We start from the raw sequence: 26577 nt of genomic DNA, 5'->3' as shown, positions 1-26577 counted from the left end.
AGGTAAGAGTGACCCTTTCTGTGTGGTGGAGCTGAGCAACGATCGGCTGCTGACACACACAGTCTACAAAAACCTGAACCCGGAGTGGAACAAGGTCTTCACCTTGTGAGTTCCTCTTAAAATAGAATTCACGTCAATACAAGTCAATTTAAGATTTTAATTGGGTTGGCGGGTTGTTTTTAGGGACTACTGTTTAGAAATATGCATGGGGATGAATCAAGTATCTATCAATCAATCAGTTATTATTTATATTTTAAAGGCTTTTGAATATTCTTGTCCCTCATTAAGTTTGGAGTTGCACCACAGGCCATGAATGGATGTTAATCTAGTTCCCACTCTATATATTGGTTTCCTATATATAAGACGCAATTTGATTCAGGAGTACAAATGTCTATTCCCAGTGATGGGGCAGATTAATTTAGTCTTTCTTTGAGTGCGGATCTTTTTTCCTAGCCTCTTTTCTATACATAACATCCGCTATAGTCTTACTAGCCTAGTTTTTAGAGGATGACATGTTTCAGCTACCCACTTTAGTTCCACCTACTTCACGCATTGGCAAAGATGCTCGTGGTCATTTTTTTCTTCTCCTTTATGTTACTATGACGCTAGAATGTCAAATTTGTTATTAGTTATGTCTTTTCAGATCTCAAACCGTTTCCTTTAGCATCGCGGAAGACGTCTGGTAGCTTTCACAGTCTAGCCCACATTTAAGGACTCGCGCGTCTGTGTTGTCTTTGTGTGCGGTCCAGTAATGTGAAGGACATCCACTCAGTGCTCGAGGTCACTGTTTACGACGAGGACCGAGACAGGAGCGCAGACTTCCTGGGGAAAGTGGCCATCCCTTTGCTAAACGTGAGTCAAAGGCACATCTCTCTCTCTTCTCTCTCTCTCTTCCTCTCTCTCTCTCTCTCTCTCTCTCTCTCCCTGTCTTTGTGCCTTTTTCTTTTCCTTTGGGGATAATAGCGCTAAAGGAACATACAGGAACAGGAATAATGAAAACATGCAGTGGGAGATATAAAAAGCAGAGGTTATTTTTGTAACTTCACAGAGGAGACTGTTATTATTTCACAGAGAGTGAGAGGAAGAGAGGGGGAGATGGCATAAAGGGGAAAAATGGCCGAGAAAACAGAGGAGATTGATAGGTGAGAAGAAAGAAAGTGACGACAGGAAAGGACGGCGACTGTTATGAAAATGACACTGATTGAGGGATAGAGTGGTCTGATTCACGAGAAGAGTGTCATTTATGTTAAAAAAAAATAAAAAAAAAAATATATATATATGTATGTATATATATCTATATCTATATATATAGATAGTGTGTGTGAAAGAAGTGTATGTCTGCTCTATTTGTGGCGGGCTGTGCGGCGCCGTGATTCCCCAGGATAGTTAATTTCTGTTTGACAGAGCCGAGCTGCGCTGGGTAATGAACAGGTACTTGTCAGAGTTGCCACAGTTGTTTTGGGTTCCCTGTCAGCGGCAGCAGCTGGGGTTCAAGAGGTGGCCCGGGGAGCCGATTCAGCCGGGTATTGCCAGACAGACGCCTGTCATGTCCCTTCTCCCGCAGATCCAAAATGGAGAACGCAAAGCCTACGCCTTGAAAAGCAAGGAGCTGACAGGGCCAACCAAAGGGGTCATCTTTCTCGAAATAGATGTGATTTTCAATGCCGTAAGTATTTCTTTCGCCTTTTTGATTCTCCTCCTGGATTTTTTTTTTTTTTTTTTTGCTGTGCCACCTCCCCCTACCCCTCCCCCCCAACCAACCCCACTTTATCCTGTCCCTCCGTCCCTCCCTTGTTCTCTCCTCACATCGCTTCTGTTCTCCCCCCCCTCCTCCTTCCCCGCTTCTCGTCCCTCGTCCTCGTCGGGGGCTTTAATTATCGAAGACTCCCTCTCAGCAGCCCTTTGTTTGCCCGCTTAACCATCGCCGTGTGTGTCCCACGGCAGCCATCTTACAGCTCTTCTCCCCCAGACTCTGGCATTCTGGGGCACGCAGCCTTTAATATCGGCGCCCTCTTGCCATCGGAAAATAAATAAAATTCAAATGAAATATTCTGAATGTAGTCTCATTGCCACCACCGCCTCTGTGTTTTTGTCCTTTCACTTTGTCGGCACTGTGACGCCCGCCGTGCATGACGCTGTGTGTCCTACCTACCTCTCTCTCTCTCTCTCTCCCTCTCTCCCTCTCTCCCTCCTCCAGCTGAAGGCTGGTCTCAGGACGCTGATTCCCATTGAGCAGAAGTATATCGAGGAGGAGCCCAGAGTGTCCAAACAGGTAGAAGCAGCAGCCAGTGCTTTATCTCCTCCTTACCACACTTGCCTCCCTCCCTCCCTCCCTCCTTCCATCACTCTCCCTCTCATTCACTCACCGTGTCTGTTTTTTCAAATCCGCCGCTGCCGCCGCCGCCGCCGCTTGGCTTCACTGTCTTAAGTGAAAAAAAAAAGAAAAAAAAAAAAAAACAACGAAAAAAAACCCAACGATGCCCTGAGAGTGGCATGTTGCAAACCACCAGCGCTTGTGTGGGCAAGATACAACAGGATGATTGAAAGAAAAACAGCATTTTGCCCCCCCTAACCCCCTCAAACCCCCCCCCCCCCTCCAGCCTTTCTCGCATCCTCTGCGAGCGGTGAATAGAAATGTCAAGCTGTCAGCTCTGGGGTGCATAAGTAGATTGGCCATCCTCATAGTCGGCCCTCTCTGCTGCCGCCTCTGCTGCTTCTGCTGCTGCCACTGCTGCTGCTTTGCACTTCATTGTCACGCCGCTCAGTGGCAGCGGCGGCACCACAAAGGGGGTTGAATGGTTGGGGCCGGCCCAAATCAGACGTGTCATACGACTGACTGACCGTTTGGGCCTCGCCACAGCGGACGGCACACACGCACGGCCCGCACTGCGCTGCGCTGCGCCGGCTCACCGCGTCACTCCTTGTCAGCTCCCCGTCCGTCCGCTCGCTCGCTCCTGTCTTCCCTCGCTGTTTTGACACCCGCACCCGCACACACACACACACACACACACACACACACACACACACACACACACACACACACACACACTCCACCCCCCCACCGAGCGCTGAAGGCTCTTTTTTTTTCATCTCCCATTTCACCTCTGACTCACAGAGATGACCCGTGTCAGTGTCTCGCGATGATGATGTCACTGGCTGCTTTGGAGGGATCGCCCCGCGACGGCTCTTTTGTGCAGCGGCGGCTCCCCTGCTGTCGCTGGCCGCTTAGCAGCGTGCAGACGCGCACACACACACACACATGCACGCACGCACCGAAGAAGGGCAGGGGAAAAACACAAAAAAAAAGACCGCGAATAAGCAGCCTCAGAAACAAAACCGCTCCATTGTAATTATGACATTTGCCTAAATAAATGTCTCCGCCGCTCTGCTCAGTCAGTGTTTCAAAGGAATAACTGAGGGCTGTTTTTTTTTTTTCTTAATAATTTATGGAAAATGAAACGTCCTTATCGAGGCAGTTAAGGCAGTAATGAGCCTACAAGACTTGAGCCCGCGCATCAAGTGCACGCACGGCACAACGTGGAAGGGGATGAGTCACGCCGTGGCTCGCTGTCCTCGGGGGTCTCGCGCGTCCTCGGCAGGACACCGCACGGCCGTTGTCAATTCAAAGACAAATGGCTTTGCACATTTAAACACACATGCAGGGAAAGGAGTCCTTTCTCTTGCAGCACAGAAGTTGCAGCCTTGTCTGCTCTTAGCGCCAGCAGTTTACCTCCACTCAGTGACTGCAGTCAACACCCAGTTTTTCAAAGAGTGAAATAAACAATACCTTCTTGTATTTATTTATTTATTTATTTATTTACCCCCTACTCCTCCACGGTGCAATTTGCAAAGGCAGTTTGTCTTGTGGGAGCACTTTTCTACTCCCGCTGACCTGATTGGGTGGCTGGCATTTTGCTCCGCCGTTATTTTATTCCCCGCGTGGCTGGAAACCCAAAGGGAGGACAGCAGTTAGCCAGTTTCTCTCTCCTGTCTGGCAGAATGCGCCCAGGACCCTCGGGGAGGCGAGTGCACAGACTGTGCAGGAAATTGGTATTATCTTTGCTTAACTTTTATCACTGCGAGACTAGACTCCGCCGAACCGCGTGAGTCACTTTAATCTGTCTGCGCTGCTAGTTGGCGAGTAGCAGGTACAAGATGCCGCTCTCAGTGTTTTAGCACTGATGAATCAACATCTGCAAAAATCACAGTTCCAGTCGACTTCACCCACTGACATCAGAGTGAGACACTTTGTCATTTCTTAATTGTACAGCTAATGTGTAAAAACAAATCCCTTATCAGCCTGCGTCTCCTCTCTGTGAATATTGTGACACCGTAATGGTTTTGCTCATGTCGGCCGACAGATAATCTATTGCTTTTATTTACAACGGCAGAAAATGTGCTGCGATTTATCGCCTGCTTCAGTGCTTTGCTGTGTTGCCATCCTCTTCATTTTCTCGCCCCCTTTCCGTTTTTCTCATTTCAAATGACAATGCGATAATGCCTCGTTGTGCTTTTGCCTCTTTTTTTTTTATTTTTTTTTTAGCTTTTGCTGCGCAACTTCAACAGAGTTCGCCGCTGCATCATGTTCCTAATCAACACGGGCTACTACATCAACAGCTGCTTCGAGTGGGAATCCCCGCAGAGAAGCATCTGCGCTTTCGTGGTATGTCGCACTGCACTTTCTCAAATTGGACGTTTTTGAGGGTTAGGCTTCTTTATTGTTGCAAATGTCATTAAATTGCACCCTTGTTAATTTATCATTTATGTTCGGTTTGATTTGGTTTTACTCCTGCATTTCTAAAGCCCTCCAGACTTGCACTTTGATGTCGTCAAAAACCCCTCACACACGGTGTTGGATCATTGATGCATTGTGTTGTATCACAACGTTTGTGCTGCTTACGCTTGAGACTGTCAGCAAGTTGACATCGGTACACATGCAGCGCCGCTGGACAGCCGCACACCAAATGAGTACATAGTAATTGCACCCTCTACCACAAGAGATCGTTGATGTCTCGGGTCCCAGTTGAGTGCATTAGCGCACTGTGCTGCACGCTCTGTTATTTACACACACACGCACGTCTTGATTCGACTGTCAGGATGAGTGTTTTCCAGATTTCAATCGAACGCAAAAATTCACAGTTGTTTTTTTTGTTTTGTTTTTTTTTGTGATGCGCAGCTCAAAACGAGTGCTGACTCAGCGAGGTAGTGTTCCAAAGGAGACGCTCGTCCGCGCGTCGACAAAATGCTGCTAGCGACCCACTACAAACAATAATCTGTAGCTGCAGACAATGGAAATGGCAACATGTTCTCTCCCCTGTCATCTGTGTCTGGTATTAAAAGGTGAGATGTAATTGGGCAGTGAAGCTATCTGCTGCAGACATGGGCAAAAAGGTGTTGAGTGACTGCTGGAAGGTCCCTGCCCTAAAGATGACAGAGCGGCATTTAATCCTGTCTGGTTTTAGTGTCCTGACGGGAGCAGCTTCAGGACAGGTGGACACACACACACGCACAGACCCCAGCCTGGCCCTGTGTGTGCGTGCGTGTGTGTGTGTGTGGCATTTGTGCAGCAGGTCATAGTCATCACAAGACGTAATATTGATCAGTTAGCGCTGCTCTCTCTCTCGCGTGACCCTTCCGACCTTTTATTCTTTTATTTTATTTATTTTTTCCAAATCAAGCGCTGCGTAAAGAACATCCGCTCCTGATGAGCAGTTGGAGACTATTCATAGTCTCATTGTGCTCACTTAAATTTAAAGTGTTGGGATGACGACAAAGCCCGCGTATCTAGGCCAAGGACGTTTTACAGTTTGGAGAAAGTCTTGAAATTTAGGTGTCATTGTGCCCCCCCCCCCCCCACTCCCCCGACACCCTCTCCTTCCCCTCGCTCTTTTGGGAGTCTGTTATTGTAGGAGTGTGCACTTAGCTAAAAGCATCAGAGTATTTAGGGCCTCGGCTCTTATACAGGTACTCCCTCCCTCTCTTACCCTCCGTTTCTTCATCCCTCTCTCACTTTGAGAGGCCTCTTAATCACTTCGCTCATCTCTTTAAGTGGGTTTTTATGGGGGGCCATCTGGCCAAGGTGGTGCGTTCACAAAGGTGTGCGGTGGCGGCGGCGTGCGATCACGGGCGCACGTGTCTGCCGATTTCTTATTTTTTTAAATTTATTTATTTATTTCTTCGCTTGTGCGCGGACGCACTCCGGGCGCGCGTTCCCGTCTGGGGCCGCCTCTCCAGGCAGATGTTGCGCTCGACCGTCCGACGAAGTCGCGGGATGTTTTTCGCCGCCCAAGCTCAGCAAACGTCTTCACGTAAGCCTGAGTGACGGGGTTCCGCCGAGCGCCTTCACACGTTTTAAGGATTCCATGTTGCGCCAAAGCAAATCAAAATGCCGTCGTCGTCACTTCAAAACGCTCCTTCCCCATAAAAGCACTTTGCATTTTTTCTTCACGGTCCCCCAAACTCCCCCGTCTGCCCGGCTCTGCCATGCCAGCCGCATGTACACATCATTAGTGCCAGCTGTGATGACTGTGTGTGTGTGTGTGTGTGTGTGTGTGTGTGTGTGTGTGTGTGTGTGTGTGTGTGTGTGTGTGTGCGTACGTGCGTGCGTGCGCACGAGAGAAAGAGATATCGCACATGCCTCACATGCAGCCTTTTCTCTCCCTCTCTCTCTCTCTCTCTCTCTCTCTCTCTCTCTCACACCCACGCTGCTGTCGCACGCCCATCTCCGGAGAGAATCAGCCGCCGTGGCAGCTTTGCCCGAGGCGTTGGCACAATGGACGGGACTGGAGTTACCTCCTGTCCCGCATGATGGGTGGCGTCTGTGCTTAAGTGCGTGTGTGGGCGGGTCCCGGTGTCTCACTCTCCCTGCGTCCAGGGGGGGTTAAGCGCCCGCTTTCCCGTCTCCACACCTGCAGGCCCCCGTCTCTCTCTCACTCTCTCTCTCCCTCCCGTCTGTGCAGCCATCCCTCCGTCCATCTCGGCTCTCCCTCATCCCCTCCCCTCCCTCTATCTCCCGCTCCCCCTCCCGATGCCGGAGAGTCGAGGCCATTGTGGGGCCCGGAGTTGGTGTTGAGTTCTGTTCTCCTGCCGCTGGCAGCCTCCTCCTCCCCCCCCGTCCCCCCTCCCCGACGGCCCCTGCGAGACAAGGCTGTTATTGCCCGAGGGACGGCAGGCCTCAGCAGCTCTTCCTCCAAACAAATTTGCTGTAACTTTATCTGCAATTGGGCCCTGAATTGGGAGCAAATAGAGGCAGCTTTGTGGAGCTCAGGGAAGGGCGAGGGCAGCGAGCTGGGGGTTGTTGGGGAGGCAGGGGAAATGATACCGAGCTCTTTTATGTCAGGCAAAGTAGGACTCTTATCAGGAAGAGAGCCCAGACAAGGGAGCTACTTCTAGAGGAAACTGGAGCACCTATCACCTGCTTTGCATTTAGATAAAAATTCACCCTGCTGAAATAAAAAAAAAAAAAGCAAAGACAGGTACAGAAGCAACTATTGGAGTAGGTGTGTGTGTGTGTGTGTGTGTGTGTGTGTGTGTGTGTGTGTGTGTGTGTGTGTGTGTGTGTTTGCACGTGCTCGGCTGACAGTTTGACACACACACTGCACAAAGTGCGGAGACAACGCCGTAGCAAACGGCGGTACACACACACACACACACACACACACACACACCACTCCAGGTCTCTTTAAATTGCTCCTTTGACTCCTCTTCAAAGAGCCTGTCTCACTTTTAAAAGTTTTAGAGTCGGGAGTTCGTCTTTGCCCACAGCAAGGGACAGCTTTGAAAGACATACTTTCACATTTTTACTACTCTCTTGATTTGCAAAACGAACGACAGTTGAAATGCTGTGGCGTGACTAACCGGGAATACCAAGTCAGACTTTAATCACCAGAGATTGAGATTCGGCGGAAATGGCGTGAAGACCCGTTGTTCCGTCGTGAATGCGGCCCCCTTTGTTTGTGGCCCTTGTGCGGCATTGCATCAACACATTGTCCCAACATTATTTTGGATTGTTTCACATTTTTAAAAATGAAAGAGGTCATTTTGAAAGGTTTTGCATTCTAGATTTTGTTTTTCATACTACCTTTCCACCAGCATAGTTTTTTTTTTTTCTTTTCCAGCGGAGCTGTTCTGCAACAGGCCAGGTGGGGGCAGTATAGCACCGCAGAACGACAGCCGGGTCCGGTCACAAACAGGACACAGTCTCCCTCCCTCTCTCAGTCTCTTGAACTTAACAGGACTTTTCTTGTTGCTATCTGGCAACATTTAGTGCCAGCATGGAAGCTGATGTGAGAGAGGTAAAGGGGGGAAACTCTGGAATCCAAACTTCAGTTTCACTCCACTGAGACAGTTGCAGGAGGAAAGTTAGCCTGGTGTGTGGCTAATGTAAGCCAAAGCACTGAATATTACCCTCCCACAGTGCCGAGGCTCGGAGCCGTGAGGACGCGGCTTGTTTTTTTTGTTGTTTTTTTTTTTTGAAACAAATAATGCAAGACACGGCTCTCAACGTGACACACTGAGTGCCTGAATAAATCATTTTGACTTGCCTTTAAATCTTGTTGTGTAGTGGGAATTTCTTAATATTATCCGAAAGCCTCAAGTATTCTATCTGTTATTAAATTCAACGGCAGAGACTCATCAAAGCAGTCCAGTTTGCTCATTTTGTTTAATGACAGTTTAGTCAAAATTATCCAGCCATGATTTGACTTTGCTTGTGCTTGTGGCTGTCTGTTTTAATTTCACGTCTGCTATTCTTTTAATTTCAGCCTTTTTCAAGTCATACAGTTTGTCCAGCTTACACACTGACTTTATTTGAAATGATCTGTCTGATTTGGCAGTATTTCTTTATTTTTATTTTTTTTTACTTGTGCAGTCTGGTGTTAAAGAAAAACAATCAATCAGTGAATTCCATTGAAGTACTGGAAAGTGCTAATATATATATTTTTTTTTCCAAAGAGATTTACTGTGCTTATTTAACCAATTTTTACCTCTATAAATATGATATAACTCTTAAACAGATTTCAAATGATGACAAAGATAATATTTTACACCAACAGCTCTGTTGAAATCCAGCCTTATTTTTATTCTTTGCTTGCGTCCATTTAATTGAAAACTGTCAGCTACTGCTTCCAGAATCATGTGCGTCCGACCACGCACACACTTCTACTAAACTGCTTCCGCCGACCACGTCTCTACCTTTTATTTTTGCATTTCACTCTGTTTTCCTTCCATCGGCCGTGTTTTCCTTGTCCTTTTTTTCCACCTTTTCCCGGTCGTTGACATCCTCGGCGTGCCTCCCTCCCTCTCCCTCTTCCCCAGGCGAACGTCCCCCCTATCTGGTGTAGTTAAGCAGCAGCGGGGGGTGGCTGTGATCGCTCGGTCCTGGTGGGAAGGTCCAGGCACTGCCGGTCCCATATTACCCAACCCAGGGGGCATGGAGACGGGGCAGGGCGGGCCGCTACTGACCCCGGGTCTTCTCTTCCTCTAGCTGCCAGTCAAAACTCTGCCCTTAGCTACTTTAAGCAAATGGAAAAATGGAATGGAGGCTATGGCGGGTTATCCGTCCTCGGGGCAAACAAAGAAGAAAGCAATAATTTTTTTATTTTTTTTTTAAATATATCAACATCAGGATAGTGAGAAGCACACGTTTTCTTTCAGTTTTGCTACAGCTGTGCTGTGAGAAATGAGTGAATCTTTACAGCTCATGTCGACTGTACCGCATATTTATAGCAGGACTTGAAAGCGGCTCTGTGTGCGTCTGATGAAGATGTTTGTAAGTGTGCGGTTATTTATAGCCCCCACCAGAATAGTTTAAAACAAGCGAGCTCCTTTGTTTGACTGAAGTCTTTTTTTATGCACACGGTTGAGGTGGAGACTACTGCACACAGATTGTACAGATTTGTAAATTACGGTAATTTGTTAGAAAATTGATAATTTTAGCGCGGCTGCATTTTGTCTGGAAAAACGTGTGCGTGTGTGTTTGTTGTTTCTTCTCCTCTGTTTCTGTTATCCAGCTCGCACAGTCGTCTCTGCTTTTTATTATATACAACTCAGAGTGGATGTGTTGTTTATTAGTCTACAGCTATTCATGATTCACTAGCTTTTATTTGTCAATATCCTCAAAGCTTCACGTGAGCTACTGAGCTTGAGACCAAGATCTCGGGCCACTCGGGTTCACGTACTGAGCATTTTCACCTCTATTGTGTTTGTCTTTTTGCTTCGTCCGCCCGCCGTCAGTTGCTTTCTAGCATGTTATTCGAGAAGTTTGGACGAGGCCTTTTAAACTTTTGAATGTGAGAAGTGGAAAAGTTGGGAAAATGTAATTGGGTGCCTGTGTTTCTATGATGCCATTGTTTGCGTTGATATTAATTTGCATGTGTTTGCACGTGCGAAAGTAAAATGAAATGGCGACGGCGCGCCGTGTTAGTTCGTCTGACTGGCTCGGCTATAGAACAGCAGACTTGCAGACACTCTGGAGGGGCTGTTGAACCTCATATTCACATTAACCTCAGAGTGTAAACACAATGAAGAGCTTTATTTCCATTCTCCTCTCTCTCGTTCTCTCTCGTACAGTCATTTTAACACCTTTTTTTTTAAACAAAAAATCCTTGATCGGAAAACATGATTTCATACTGAGGATAATTAAGTTAAACTGTGTCTTTTCTCATATGTAGAAATAAGGTGTCTTTTGCACTTGAATTTAATTAATATGTTTTCATAAGAAAATAATTTGCACTGGTTTGGGGTCTCAGCATTTTTTAACTGTTTTTGAAAAGATTTTGTTGCTTGTTTTTTTTTAATTATTTAAAAAAAAGCTTTTCTTTTTCGTTCCTTAATTACCATCCAAATCTTTTATTCCCTGCTAAACTCTCTTGAATTAGTGGACAAAATATCTTCTCACAATTGGCCCAGTGCCTCCCCAAAGAAGCAGCCTTCTGTCATTAGCAGTTTTTACTTTCCCACACACATCTTCTCTGGTTGCTGCAGTCTGCCGCTAAAGAGCCCTGTCAAACGGAGAATGCGGGGTTTCGAGAGAGGTTAATTTTTCAGATGGTACCTTTCTTGTCTGGTAATGAGAGGGGAGGTATAGGGGTTATGGTTTTGGCAGATGGGTGCAGAGAAGGTTAGGGATGGGGCACAGGAGCCTTTTGGGGAAGCTGAGAGGGTATTGGGGCCTGGAGTGACAGGGTTAGGGACTCTGGGTGTGTGAGGTCAGAGGCTCGTATTTGAGACTTGTGTATGGATGGATCAACTTTGACGTCCCGCGGCTGAAAACGGTACAGCTCCTAAGGCTCGGGATGATTGGCAAGGAGTAAAGGGGCTCTGACGGCTCAGGCTCATCCTCCTCGCCGTCCTCCTCTTCAGGCTTATGGCTGGAGGAGGCCTTTAGGGTCAGCGTGGTGAACCGAGGCCCACTGACAGCAGACCTGTACCTTTGTTTAAATTCACCCTTATTTTTATGCCCTGCTCCATGGTAGTTATGACATGAATGCGTGTCATTTTCAGCAGCACATATGGTCGGCTTAATGTTCTCAGGAGTTACGCTCATGAGGGGTCAACAGCAGGTCCTGAATGTATGCAACCTTGACGCACTCTGTGGGCTCGCTCTTTTCTTGGGCTGAAATGTTTTGTCCCTTTCTCTGCTCCTCAGCTCTTTGTCATCGTCGTTTGGAACTTTGAACTCTACATGATTCCCCTGGCTTTGCTGCTGCCCCTGGCCTGGAACTACATCCTCATCACATCGGGGAAGGACACCAGGCAAGATGTGGTGAGTAGCCCGATAGTTTGATTTAAATATACAACTGACAGGCAACGTTTCGTCCATCCTCGAGTCCTGGCTGTGCTCTTTTTCCGTTGATTCAAAAATGACACAAAATAACCGTGCATCAACATGTTGGTGCTGCAAAAATATATGATTTCATCACTACTGGTGTACAGATACGTGAGTAATGACCACAATACAAAGAAATTTTGGATGTCTAAACCTAACAACCTTGCGTTTAGATTCTAAATGTGCCTTCCTATTTTTTTTAGGAGCTATAATGAAGATGCATCTCCTCATGAGGAGACTCATTTGTGTACGTTTTGCACGGGAACCTCTTCTTTGATTCAGCTGTAGGGGAGAAATAATAGGCTGTTACCTTGAGCACTTACCTGCTCTTGTATATATTTAATTAGTTATATTTTTTCGGTCTTTTACACCAATTAAACAATGTGAAATCAGTGTGAAGTGAAGACACAGACATGTCTTAATCACTGCCAGCTACATTTGGTGAGTACGGAGTGAAAAGGGGACGACAGCGAGTCGGGCTACGGCCGAAGCGTGAACAATGAAGTGATTAATTTTAATAAGTGCTATTTTCCCAGGACTTGGTTGGGAATCACTGGTGAATAGGCCGCAGTGGTTTCTTCGGTTTCTCGCCTTCTGTGTGTGTATATTTATCTTCTCATAAGGAATTTTTTTTTTAATTAGATTGGATATAGGCTCGATATTGAATTCTGTCATGATAATAAACCAAACGTTATTACCACACAGGGCTGAAAAATTGCACGTTAGATAGAATTAGATGCAAAGCGGCCCATCACTTGTAATATTATTGATTTGTTTGTAAAATCTGTAAAGTTTAGTTTTATCTTTGTAAATGCTAAACATTGGCATTAAAATCGGCCGTAAACAGCAAAATACGGGACAGAATTGAACCGTTGTAAACAACCGTAATCAAGCGGCTTTACAGTAGTTTTTGACCCACTGTAATTGAATCAATCAATAATCAGGAGTCAAATAATTGTAGGTCCAAGTAACAAAGATGAAACACCTCTCTTACGGCGATGCAGAGGGTTTATGTGCAAGTCGGCCTGTAGATGGCAACATTGCCTGACAAAAAACAGTCAGCCGTGCCTTAAGACAATACACCAGGCAAGATGATTTGTCCCCTCACCTGTATTTTCAGTATCTTTCCCTGTATACGTCCTAAATGAAATAAGGTAACAATAGCAACAACAATAAGGTCGTTTGAGCAAGTACATGTAATTCATCTGTCATGCAAAATAGTTTCTTCACACTCCTTGAAAAGGGGCCATTGTCTCTGAAGTGCCTCAGTAGTTGGTTGGAACTTTATCACACATTCGTGGTGTTTATACACGTATGCCGAGTGTCCCTTCAGTTGACAATACTGACAATTGAGCAAATGCATTCCATGCTGAGAAACAAGAGGACACACTGAACCCTGAAACTTCAGCCTCAACATTGAGGAGTGCACTTCTTAATGTAGCCTGTTAATTCTGATCTAAATACACCAAGAATTTTGACGGCTTTTTTTTTTTGTTGTTGTTACTTTTTTGTCCTAACTTTGTCTTGTTTATTATAAGCACTGTCATCTCCTTATCTTATTAACGCTCACTTTAACAGTTTTTTTTTGTTTTTTTTTTAGTTTAATCTCACATGTGAAATACAGAGACACATGTTGTTGGACGCAGGGCTCAACATATCCTCAACTGTACAACATCTCATGGTCTAAAACAAGTACTTGAGTGTGTATGTGGCACGCAGCTCGGCAGCCTTGCAGTGTGTAGGTGAGGGTATCCGGTATACTGTCGAAGTTGGTTTGGTTCAGTTTGTGAAAAACAAAGTTCAATAGAATAGTGCATCAGGTTTCTATATAGTTTGAATGGATGTGTGCAAGATGTCTGTGTGTGTGTGTGTGTGTGTGTGTGTGTGTGTGTGTGTGTGTGTGTGTGACTGTCTCTGTGTATAATCCATGAATACTGAGTTTTATGTGTTTTATGGTGTGGTTGTTGTGATGTTTTATGTTTGGGAGATGTTTTCTCTTATTCCAAGGTTAAAATCCATCGTGCACGACTACAGGTCATGCAGAGGCACACACACACACGCATACACAACCACACACACATGGACGCGCCTACTGCGCGCTTTGAAATGGGAGTCACTCCAGGTGTATGTTTATGTAGTGCGGATGCAAAATATGAATTGAAGATAGCTGTGGTGTGCGATTGCGGGAGAAAGTGCGTTTTTCTATCTCCCGCGAGTACAAGTGTGAATACCAAAGCATTCCTTACACACGTGCGCGTGCACGCATTCTTTGCAGTAGCCTTTGAATATGGAAGGAGGAAATAATAATTAGCAAAGCGTTTGCCGGAGAACCAACCGCGCTACCACTGCGGCGCCCAACAGTAAAGAGCAGCACATTTGATGCGAGAAAGATTCTTGACAATTAATCTCTTTTTTTGTGTGTGTGTGTGTGTTAGAATTAAGCCTCAGGGCTGAACTTTGATCTCTGGCTTCTCATTAAATTTCTTCCTTTAATTTGCCTGCACTGAATAATCTATCGTGAAAGGTAGCCTGCCGTGATTTATGAACGTTGTGTATATTTTTTAAGCATTTGTGTTCACCACACACACACACACACACACACACTTGCACATGCACATTGAGACTGGAGCATCCCCCGAGTCCTGTCCCTGTTTGTTTTCAGTTCGGCGTTGCAGGGGGGAAGCGGGTGCAGCGAGCGAGAGCATACAGTATCTGCAATCTTCACTTCCTCCTTCCTCCAGTCCCCTGGATTCCTCTCCCAAGTCTTTATCGGGCGCGAGTCACGGACGACTCGCCGTTTCCCTCTTGCACTTGGCAGGGAGAGGGAAACAAGTCAAAAAAAGAAGAGAGAAAACCAAACCGGAGGATAGCAAAAAAGGGCTTTTTAATTACGTTAAACAACATGCCAGATGAATGCGCTGCGCCGAGCCCTAGTAAGGTCAGCATCCGGAGCGCTGCGGTCTTCCAGCAGTCTGGGGTGCAGGGTAATACAAAAGGAATCTCTGCTGACCTCGCTCACAAGGGTGGGAAGGAGAGAGAGGTCTGGCAACGCGGGCTGAGAGGAGAGGGAAGAGAAGTGCGCACTTATTAGAGACTTCCTAATAAGCCCAACGGCCTCGCTTCATCTGATGGGTTCAATGTGAGCGGCCCCGCTCTGATTTTAATGCCGCGACCGCAGGATGCAGCCCCCCCCCCTCGTGCCGAACAAACAAAACTCCCCGTTCCCGACACGCTGTACTAGTCCGCTTGCCGCCACCGCGCATTGTGTTTTGTCCACGCGCTGCTTCGCAAACAGATCCCGGATCGCCGGCCCCCACTTTTGCCCGTGCCCCAACCTTGACCAGTGCCTGCTAAGCAGTCAGAGCATCCTCAAAACAGCGATTAAAGGGAGGCAGCGCACCAGGAAGGTCTCCGACCTCCTCTTTTTATCGTGTAGCACTCTGACCCGCGAACCCTGACACTCCGACGCCGCTCGCTGACCTCCGTGCCAAGGGCCCGCAACACCGCCAGAGCAAACAAAAGCCTATCCCCCCCCCCCCCTCCTTCTCCTCCGCCTCCACCACCTTCTCTTCCTCCGCCACGTAAAAATTGCATGCGAGGCACGGGGCGCCGCGCTCACGTTGACATTCAGAGCTGATTATGTACCGTCCCTGACGGCCCATCCCGTATCTCTGCATCTGTGTGTATTCTTTTAATGCGAAGGGAGCACCCCGCGACCTCGCCTGCTCCATCCTGTTTTGAAACCTGGAACAGTTTGGGGCTCAGATCCATCCTGCGCTCGCTGCAAAAGGAAGCTGCCAGTAGGCTGGGCTCGGTCAACTAGAGGACAGGCTGCGCTGCTGGAACAGGAAAAAGGCTGCGAGTGTGGACGCGTGTGTCTTTTTTCGTTGCTGCCTCACTGTATCCGTGTGTGCGTGCGTGCGTGCGTGCGCTTTCTTGAGTGCATACGATGGTCTCTGAGATTACGGAGCGGAACACATCCCCTGTAGAGAGCCTTCCTTGCTGTTCTGTTGGCCCAGAAAGGCCCCTGAGCAGATGTTATGAAGGTGTTAATTTTAGTCCAGGGCCGGCGTGGAGGGCACACACGGAACGCGGTGATGTCTCTCTCCGCAACAGAATGACGGGCAATTAGGCCTCACGACACCGGAGAACCCCCCCCTCTTCAGACCATTACATAGATGCACCGGCCCATTACAGTAGAGAGAAGCCTAATAGTCTGAGGATACTTAGATACCGCCTCCGACGGTGAGACGGAGCCTAGCGCCTCAGTCCCACTTGGACATCCATAGGTTCGGGACTCTTTCTAAACGAATCAATGTAGCTTTGCCATCCTTTAAAAAAACAACAGAAAATAGCTTTTGCTGAATCAATTTAGCTTAACTTTAAACGGTTCGATCATTAAAGCCGCGACTGTGAGTGTGCTCACTATAATAGCGCCGTGCAGTTCTTGGGTGTAAAAATAATATTTTTATTCCACGTCTGGTTTCATTGCCAAAAGTTGAATATTGCATTAACCCCCCCCCCAATTTTTACATCTCAAATAATCCGCGTCTCTAAACACACCGAGCCATGACACCTGCCCTCATTAAGAGCCACGCGCAATGCAGGTAGCGACAAGCAGGCGTGAAAAAAACAAAACAAAACAAAAAAAAACACCAAAAAAGCTGAAAGGAGCAGAAGGGAAAACTCTCCCTATTATATCTGAGCTCCTCCGGAAAAGTCACACCTCCACTTTCTCCCAATAAAACCGCAACTCCGGAAAGAAAGGGAGAGAAGGAGAGAAGTCGATGGAGTGGGAGCGAGAGGCATGAGAAAAAGAAGAAGACGAAGGAGGAGTAGAATTCAGAGAGAGAGGGAGAGAGAGAGAGAGAGAGAGGCAGAGGAAGAGCGGCGGCGACGGATGGCAGGCACTCCTCGGCGCCGAGTCAGACATGGCAGTCGGTGACAGGTGACAAAATCAAAAGGTCATGTCACTTTTAACTGGGAGGCGCCTGTGCCCCACTGATTTCCCCCGTGCCGCCCCGGCATCGCCGCGCTCGTCTCTGCTGCTCTCGCCGCCTGAACTGGCAGACAGGATGGCAGGCTGGCAGGCAGAGAGAGAGAGAGAGAGAGAGAGAGAGGGAGAGAGGGAGAGAGAGAGAGAGAGAGAGGCGACGGGGCTGAAGTTTGAAGCGGGACGGGAGAACCGGGAGCGCCGGGAATGCCGGGGCGGCGGAATCCTCCCAGCCTTCCCTTTTCATCATGTCGTCTCGTCGCTCTCTGTTCCCCCCTCACCCGACCTCCCCTCTTCCCCCCCCGTGAACCTCCGTGACTGTCGCTGCTCTCTGCTAACAACGTCGGCAGCGCGGCGTGTCTGCCTCCGTCTCGCCGCCTGTTGTCGTCGTTGTTGTTTTGTTCGTTTTTTTTTGTGTGTCTTTTGTCTGCACGCTACATCCGGCAAACTTTCAGAACCTTGAACTCGAGGACGGGACTGCGTATTTGTTTGCCATCGATTGCGACGTCGGATTCGGCCCCGGCTGCGTATTTAACGAAAAAAACCACAGTATTGTCTGTCAGGGACGAACGCTGCGCGGCTGCGTCGGCGGTGGTTACCGAGTCGCCGGGGGAAAAACGGAGCGCGTAAAAAGGCTGCAATTCCTCCCCCTAAATAGCTGCCGAATCTCAGACTAAACAGCCGCAGCGATTTGTCAGCAAATAAGACGACGGGGAAAGATGCGCGCCGGTCTTAGCGACGACGGGCTTTTCATCCCGCCACTCAATCTCTTTCAGTTTCTGGCGGATTTGCAGCGGCTTTAATGAACACGCTCCCTCTCTCCCTCCCTCCTTCCTTCCTTCCTTCGCAGCATCCAGTAGCACCCTGGCCTCTCTCTTCTCCCCCCCCCCCAGCCTCTCTCTCAATCCGGCCCCCTGCTGGGCCTCGCCCCAGACTGGGGCAGTGCAGATGGAAGGCCCCCCCCCCCGCCGCCCGCCCGCCCCGGCCCCCCTCGGCGGGCCGCGGCTCTGACAGCTTGTGAAGGGCCCGCGCGGGTCAGCCAGGCTCAGCCAGCAGCCCTTATCAGACGCGCAGAGCCTCCCCCAGTCTGCCGGAAAGTGTGGTGTTGGCAATATGCGCGCGCCGACGCGCCGACGCGCAAACACACACACACACACACACACACACACACACACACAGACAAGGGGCGCTTCACGGACAGCGCATACCAAGTAGGGCCTTGAGAGCCGCCGCCGAAGCCCCCCCCCCCCCCACACACACACACACACCAGCCAGTCGGCCAAACCTCAGCAGCTGGAAAGGTTAAAACCCCCTCGCGTCTCAAAGAGGAAGAGCAGCAGGAGGACGGAGGGAGGGAGGGATGGAGCGAGAAAAAAGAAGAAGGGGAATAAGTATATCTTCATGTTCGCCACGATGTCTGCCTCGCCATCAATTCCCCCCGCGGGTGTCATTGGGAAGGTGAGAAGCGGGGCGGGAGGGGAAAGGGTGCGAGAGCAACTCGTGCTGGCCTAAGAAGTGGAATTTGAAGGCATTTCTGACGTGGCGGAATTCTGCTCCGTCAAACTGCTTTTATTTCGAGTATTTATTTCCTTCCTGCTCCGTCAGTTCGCCTAAAAGCCCTGTGAACCCGCAAAGCAGAAGCTAAAGAAGCGCAGAGTTTCTCGTGTTCGTTTGACCTTTTGACCCCACAGAACTCAGGAGTTTGTTCACTCGCGGTTGTTGCAGTCCATAGACGAGAATATCGCGGCAGAAACTAATGAGTGGGAACATTTTGAAGAACAGACCTCCAAACGAAACTTCCTGTGCCGTTGCCAGTGTTGCACCTCGCTCCATCTTTTCAGCTCCTCCCCTCTCATTTGCTCTCAAACACACACAGGGACACGGATGCTGAACGAGGACGTCACCGCGCTTCTCCTCTGTGATTTGACGTGTCTGAGGTCTAATTTGCTCGCGCTCTCGTCGGAAATTGAGCCATTCACACGTTTTTCCCCTGTAATTGTAAGAACAGCCTCGCTGTAATTGACAGCAGTAAATCCTGCTCAATTAGCGTTCTGCATGATTTAGAAAAAAAACAACAAAAAACTAAATAAAGTGACGACCGTGCGCATCCATTGTCCAGGATCTCAAGGTGCAGAAACACACACACACACACACACACACACACACACACACACACACACACACACACTGATACCTCTGCAAGGGTTGGAACTCTCAATGTCAATGTCATTGTCGCCGGATCTATTCTTTTATTTTGTGTATGTGTGTGTGTGTGTGTGTGTGTGTGTGTTTTTTCTTTAGATTATCATTGCCTTTGTGCGCGTTTATGGGGCCACGGTGTAATCTGCGAGGGTATAGCCCCGCATTCCTCCCGTATCATTTTGAATAGGTCTGAATATGTTAATCTCCACCTCGGCGAGATATTGAATCGACTGGAAGCGGCTCTGCAGGGGCGACGCGCGCGAGCTTCCACGCCATCCTGTCAACAGGAAGGCTTTGATGCCGCCGTGCTGTAATGATAGTAATTCAAACAACATGATAATGGGGGGGGAGGGGGAGGAGTGGGGGGCGGAGGTGTAAACAGACAAATGATATCATACACCGAACAGGTCTTAGAAGGAGAGAGAGACTGAGACAAATAGAGCGAGAGATAGACGGGGGGAGAGAGAGAGAGAGAGAGAGATGTTTGGAATTCAGCGGCTGCACCAGCGTAATTTATATCCTCCCTCGCTGCGACAGGAGCCTCGGCGCGCACGTTTAGCCGTGGCAATCTTCGGGGCAGATGACACGTTCGGTGTCTTTTTATTTATTAATTTTACACTGTGTCTCATTGCGGGAAACATGACTTCTCTCTGTAACCAGCGGCGATGGAAGAGGGGGAGAGGGAGAGAGAGAGCAGAGCGGTGAGGTGGGGGAGGGAGGGAGGGAGGGAAGGAAGGAGACAAACGACTCTATCGCTCCCTCCGTCTCTCCAGGTCGTGCTTCTCCCAGCGAGGCTCATGTTCATTTTTCCCCCTCCCTTTTGTTTAAAGTTGGGCAGCGCGTGCCAGGCGCGCCTTAGCAGAGCCCTCCGCGCGGAGGGATCCATTGTGTTTGCGTTCTGGCAGCGGGCGAAGGGATTTCGGGAGGAGCCGCCGCTGCGACTTTATAAACGCTTCTAGTTCGTTTGTGTTTGGAGATTTTTTTCACCTCGCTCTGGTTTCGCGGCGTCGCTACAAAGCCGTGGAGGGTTTTATGCAGGGGCCGAGGCCGAGCGTTGCGGCCGCGGTGTCAGAAGCATTCACAAGCTGTACTAAAGTAAAAGTATGACTGAAAAGTATGAGACTTTTGGAGAAAAACCCTCTGGCGAAAGTGAAAGTGCTGATTCAACTCCTTTTACTCAAGTCAAAGCAAGAAAGTACAGGTTCTGAAATGTACTTGAGTAAAAAGTAATTGCAGTTAATAAAACAATACATTTGTTGATAGGAAAGTTTTATATCGAACGACATAACATTATAGTTTAAACAACTAATGTAATAAGTGAATTACTTTTAACAAATGTGTATTTGTTAGACACTTACAAAAGTAACAAGCCTCTTTTCCCACAAATGTCGGAAGTAAAAGTAAAAAGTCATCAGAAAAAGAAATACTCAAGTACAGATACCTGAAAAATCTACTTAAAGGTCCAGTGTGTAAAATTTGGCCTGATTTACTATGGGTAGAAGCTTCATATACTGGCCATAAATAAATTCATAAAAGTAGTTCACTGGCAAGCTCAGGAGTGGGAGGGTGAGTGAACGAGCGCTGCAATCTAAAATGTAACCACTCGATGTCGCCGTTTCCTCTCAAAATCCCAAAATATTACACAGAGAACCTTTAAGTTCAGTAACAAAGTGTTTGTTGTGGACTTTGTTACTTCTGGTTACCCCTATTCCGTCTAGACGCTGACGGTGCTCCACCAGCAGACGGTTCACGGCCGGTAGCGCGACGCAACGTGCGCACGCAGAACAAGCGCTCTGCCTCGGCGATGGGCGAGCTATTGATAGGACTCGCACTCACAAACGCGCATGCTATTGACTCTCCCCTCTCAACTCTGCCGTTCTGAACTCCTCTTTGTTTGTGTGGGAAGCTGCATTTACATAAGAGGCTTATGTCAGCCGCCCCCCCCCTCCACCCCACACCCCCTCACCCTCCTCCGCACACTGAAAACCGAAAAGGACAAAAGCCATTGTCTCGTCGAGTAATGATTTTTTTTTTGGATTTCTCCAAAACTAGTTTTGCTCTTCTGGAGGTTGTTAGGGGGCTGCGGTGATTTTGGTTTCTTTCTTTTTTTGTTCTTGAGTCTCGGCGGAACTTTATGTCTTTAGGTCGACCGCTCTCGAGTTTCCATGGTATGAGTATGCTTGTTGGTTTGCGCAGATTTGGAACAGACCCTGATAGTGTGCATGCCTCATAGGTGTTTGAATTAAAGGCGCAGGCTTTACTTTCAATGGGTTTCATTACAACTGGCTTTGAATCGGATCGCTCGTGTCGCCAGCCTGGCCAACATGGCTCGATCTGTGTGCAACCAGTGTGCTGCACCAAATTGAAAATGCCTGTCTTTCAAAGGAGTTGAACAAAAACACAAAAATAACAACCGCCATCAGTTTCAGTTTTGCTAAACAGTGCGCCCTCTGAATAATTTATTTGCATCCACCTTAACCAATATTTTGCACGTTCTGTCAGAAACGCCCGTATCTACATATTCATTTCTGCAAAAGAGCTAAAAAGACTTGCCCGTGTAACGGTCGCGACCCTTATTCTGCCACCAGCAGATCAGCGTCCTCATTAATTAGCATGTGACGTTTTAGGCCGTTTTTCCCAAGGCAAACCTACAGTAAATCAGGCCCTCAGTCTGAGTTGGTGCCGACGTGCAGCGTCCATATGTGCCTTTGTGTTCCTGGTTCCAACTGTCTGCGCATCAGTGTGTCCCTGTCACTTTTTTTTTTCTCCCCTCCGGTTGTACAGTACGTACCGAGGTGTCTTGGGGCCTCGGAGCTCCGCCGGCTCCGGTTTCATCTGTCGTGGACCACTGAAGCACATAGTTGCTGTTCCTCGTGGCTCCCCCTCCCCCCACCGTGTTGCAGGCTCTGTTCTCCCGCGGAGCGTCATTACGCGAGGGGGCGGGGAGGTACAGGTAGCAAAAAAGGTCAAGGAGGTCGGCGGAGAGCGAGCGAAATGGAAAGAGACGAGCTCTGCCCTCGTCGTCCCCGCCGAACGCGTTCGGGTTTTAATGCTTTTTGCACGACGCGATTCGAGTGGATAAACAGGCGGCGTTAATCCTCGGCCGCCGTCGGAAATCAAAGCTCGCATTTTCCAGAAGTGTCAACACGTCGGAACAACAGACTGTTGCCAAAATGAAATACTAATTCTGAGTCACTCTGAGCCCTGTGACATGTTAGCATGCGCCCGGCGTGCTTTCCCATACTCATTAGCGAACCCGCGCCAGACATAAGCGTAACCAATCCGCTTTAGCGCTGATGACGCGCTAGCCCTGCGTTATCTTGCGCGCATCGGCGCCGCCGCGAGTCTTATATAAGTGTTTTTAATTTCCTCTTTATTTCTTCCTCTCTTTCATCTCGTCAGCAAGCAATGGAGGACCTGCTGGAGGACGAGGACGAGGACTTTGACAAAGATGACAAGGTAATTATGTCTCGACAAACAGGCACAAAAAAAAAAAAATAAATTGCGCACGCGCTCTTGCACACGCCACAGGAGGGGGTCGACATACACCAGGAAAATCACACACACACACACACACAGATGAACAAAATGACTTCTTTCCCTTCCCTGCTACCTCCTCCCCTCTGCCTCGCAGCGCAAACACTGTGTGCCGTGATCGCAACGGCTCCTCGCAACCTTTTCATTCTCGCCCATGTCAAGAGACGCACTTCTCCCACCTTTTTTTCTTTCTCTTCTGCAATCCTTTCCGTCGCGCTTATTTTTTCCTCCCCTCCGTCGAATTTACGACACGGACGCTGTGATCCCGCCCCCCCCCGCTTCCTGCGAGAACACGCGGCCGTATAAAGTGCTTAGTTAGCTATTTAGCTCCATTCACTGCTCCTTTATGTCCCAGTAAAACAGCATCTGGGCTTGTCCAGACACTATCAGGTAACAACAGGTGGCTACTTTACTGCCTCCGCTCGTTTACACTGCAAGAGCAGCTACTGAAACAAACGCCGCCGGATCGGAGACTGTAACGTGTCGGTAATCCACTGTGGACGCCGCTGGACCGCTGCAACTCTTTAGCAGCGCATTGTGTGTTTGTGTGTCACCTGTTTTTTATTTAAACACGCTTGGAATTATGACACGTTTGATTTGCAGCTCAGATTAGCCCTGCGGTATGTCCAACAAGGGCGCGGATGCGAGTCCCCGACTTGTGATTTAGAGTTGATACCGTGCGCCTCTCAGCCACACTCTCACAGTTTAAAGGTTAGCGGGCTTCCACTCTGCATGCATGCTCTGTTTCGTTGGCCGTCTTTTGGGGAAGGGGCAGCGCTGGGTGTTTGGAACGGTAAGTATGAAGAAGGCCTTTGACCAGGCAATTTCATCTTTGAGAAAATGAATATTTGGCCCGAGGACATTCCGTACTTTCCCGGGGAGCTGCGAAGTCTCTCTGGCTTTGTGAGGGCCCGACAAAGAGGTTTAAAAACCTCCATCTGTAGCGCGGATGGACAAACAGTCATTCCTGCCGGCGGGTCTGGCCAATCAGTCGACCAGGCAGCAGCCTGGGTGACTGATGAGCACACAAAGATACGTGAGCATTACGCCCTGTCCCACTGCGCTCGCAGAAGCAACATGTCACGGCTGGGAACTTCTAAGGCCCGACGTGCACGCCTGTGCACCAACTGGAGATGAGCACCAGGCAGCGCTGAACCTTTCTTTATCATTATTATTTTCTTTTTCATCTGTTCGCCGTCGTCGCGTGCCTTCCCTTTTCAAGAAATAATAATAAATAAATAATACGTACATGTGAAATGCTGCAGATTGTATGAAATACGTTTTTTGGACTTTCATATTCAAATGAGGTGCAGCAGCAGCAGCTTCTGCGGCCTCTGACAGATTTGGTGCAAAACTGATTATTCCACATAATAGGGCCTTGCTCTCTGAGCTCACACAGGGCTGGGACGCTGGATAGAGCGGTCGCCACAAAGGCTACAAACTCTGGCTTCATACATTTTGATCTATCGCTCCCCTCGACTGTTAGCATTTCATTTGAGCCGTAGGAAGGTTTAAAAGGGGGCATTTTTCTATTTTTCCTCCTTTGCCTACATGCCCCCCCCCGCTCTTCTCCCACCCTTCCCTCCCATCCCCCTGTTGCGCCCGTCTTTTTCCTTTTATTCCGACATATATTCCCTCTCCGTTCTTGCTCGCTCGCTCGCTCGCTGGCTCTCTCTCTCTCTCTCTCTCTCTCCTCCCTGTGTCTTTATCCTTTGCTCATCCTTCAACCTGCATAAGTGCAGAACAAATAGAGTTTCAAGGCTTAAGAAAATTGTCTTTTACATTGGATATGAGGTGCAGCCTCAGCTTGTGTGAGTAAGTATGAAAGATGGGTCAAAAGAGGGCCTCTTTAATGGCACAGGCCCTATAGGGGAGAGAAAGAGGAAACAGAAAAATGAGAGTGGGGGTGGGGAGATTAATAAATATGCCAAGGCCTCATTTTAATTGAACTTGAAGCATATGTTGCAAGTGCGTTCAATCTGTCCCAGATGTTTACTTCAGCCATGTGCGCAGCTCTTCCCAGTGCACCACAAGGCAGCTATTAGCTGGATAACCTTTGCCCCAGAGGCTAAATGGGGTATTACATGGCCAAAAAGTAGAGCACCTGTTTCTCATTGCGTGGAGGACCCCTTGCAGCCAGGGCTTTTTTTTTTTTGGTCTTGAATCGCCACGTGTTTTGACTTAGCGTACTGAGTTCTGTGTTCTCCTGAGCGAGCGTTGATATTAGTCACTTCATCTCAATGGAAGTCCAGCATCTTGGCTAATTTTGATGGGGATGTTTTGGCTGCCAAAGCCAAGTGGGCCGGCTTCACCGAGGCTCATTCGCACTGTGTGGTTGTATGCAGTTGTGTGTGACCTGAAATGTCTTGAGCGCACCAGCAGTGTGCTGCTGTAGCTTTCACCCGGCATGCATCGATACATTTCATCATTAACCAATACCGATGCAGAGTACATAATAACACCATCACACATTATAGAATTACTTGGATCTAAAAAAATATAAATTCCACAGATGTTCTTTTATTTGAACAACGTTCCTCAGCATGTTTTTGGAGGACATGGGTGACTGTCACAAGTTTCACTGCAGTCCAACCACAAATTGAACAAAATTGTCATTTACATGCGTGTACAACTTGTGTCGGTGTCGCGGTATCTGCACATAATATTCACGAGAACAGGTAGAGTACTCAACACTGGTATTGATCCTGGTATCGCTATTGGTGCATCCCTAGTTTTTGCAATTTAAAATACCTTCGGTTAAGTGAAATTTTCAGTCAACCACATCTATTAAAATGTATTTCCAGGTTAAGGACATGAACCTTCCTGTCAGGAATCTTTTTGGCATGTTACCTCTATCTGTCTGTGAAGTAACATTACGAGATGGTGTGAGATCCCCGAGTCTGTTTCATACGTAAAGCCGAACCACTGTGCGGTCTGCTGGCGCCTCAGGGTTCTCGGTGATCTCAGCTCTCACCTGTGGGTTCGCTGTCCACCGCTAGCATGTAGCCACCACCTTCAGGCCCTGCGCTCGCTTCACTGTTTGTGTGAGCAAGTGTCTGTCTGTCTGTGTGCGTGTGTGCGTGTGTGCGTGTGCGGCTCCGCTGCCTCCCAGAGGGGGATTTGGCGGCGGTTGGCTTACTGGAAAAAGAGCGAGTGAGACCGGAGGAGTGAGGAGATTACCCTCACACGGTTGACTGGTCACTGAAGCGCTGGTGCTCCGTGCAGCTCGGCTCCGCTAGCCTCAGGAGGGCCTGACACAGATAAGATACACACTGCAATCATGTCCTGCTCACAGGCTTACTGCTCGATGCGAGCCCTCTCTCTTTCTTTCCCTCTGTCTGCCTATCTGTATCTATCTCTCTCGCCCTCTATCACACATACACACACATTGACATAACACACCTACCTTTAAAGGTTTTTTTTTATTCTTATTTGCATCTATCTCCAAAGCCCTTTTTTCTGTAAACCTGCTTGACTGGTTAAAAAAAAAAAATCCCTGAGCATCACATCTCGTCTTTCTCGTCTAAATTCGCTCTCGTAGAACAACAAGTTGAAACGTGTATCTTCAGTTTTGAGTGTCACCATTAAGCCACTCTGTCTTTGCTGACACTGTAGTTGCGCCTCTGCTGCTCTCGCTGTGGCCGCGACTCGTGCACCTGTATCCTGTGCGCGCTCAGAATGCCGTCAGCTGCGGCGGAGCTCCGACTCTAAACGCTACCAGCTTGCACGTGGACATTTTTCATCCTTCAGACCCCACAGCTGTTACTGATCTTAGTATAGCATCGCCGCTTTCAGTCTCTCTTTCCTCTGTCGTTTTTTACGACGCTGCCTCTCTCTTTGCTCGCACCATTGAGCAGGTGGCAAGCCTCTCCGCGCCACGCAGTGTTGAATAGGGCGAGCATCATCTTTTTGGGTCTGGAGGAGTGGGAGATGGGGGGAGGTGGGGAGGGGGGGGTCCTCAGGTACTGAAGGGGTTAGGGACTGCTCAGGGAGTCTGATTGTTTACATGCCGCAAAAG

General features: G+C 48.4%; 1 protein-coding gene across 9 annotated transcripts in view; it reads left to right on the top strand.

Moving 5' to 3' along the window:
- mctp1a (multiple C2 domains, transmembrane 1a) overlaps positions 1-26577 on the top strand; it is a 99278-nt gene that overhangs the window by 52728 nt on the left and 19973 nt on the right. For all 9 annotated transcript variants that reach the window (XM_076039126.1, XM_076039125.1, XM_076039124.1 and 6 more), the window contains 7 exons: positions 3-105; positions 750-852; positions 1565-1666; positions 2198-2272; positions 4544-4663; positions 11648-11764; positions 22425-22481. In XM_076039126.1, the coding sequence (XP_075895241.1) occupies positions 3-105; positions 750-852; positions 1565-1666; positions 2198-2272; positions 4544-4663; positions 11648-11764; positions 22425-22481 (677 nt within the window). The remainder of the gene's footprint in view (positions 1-2; positions 106-749; positions 853-1564; positions 1667-2197; positions 2273-4543; positions 4664-11647; positions 11765-22424; positions 22482-26577) is intronic.

The sequence above is a fragment of the Nelusetta ayraudi genome, unplaced genomic scaffold (genome assembly GCF_046127955.1).
Source record: "Nelusetta ayraudi isolate G7.1 ecotype Tasmania unplaced genomic scaffold, CSIRO-AGI_Nayr_v1 ptg000058l, whole genome shotgun sequence".
In the NCBI taxonomy this organism is placed as follows: Eukaryota; Metazoa; Chordata; class Actinopteri; order Tetraodontiformes; family Monacanthidae; genus Nelusetta; species Nelusetta ayraudi.
The sequence above is the reverse complement of the archived record's forward strand: the minus strand, read 5'-3'. Positions and strand labels throughout refer to the sequence as shown.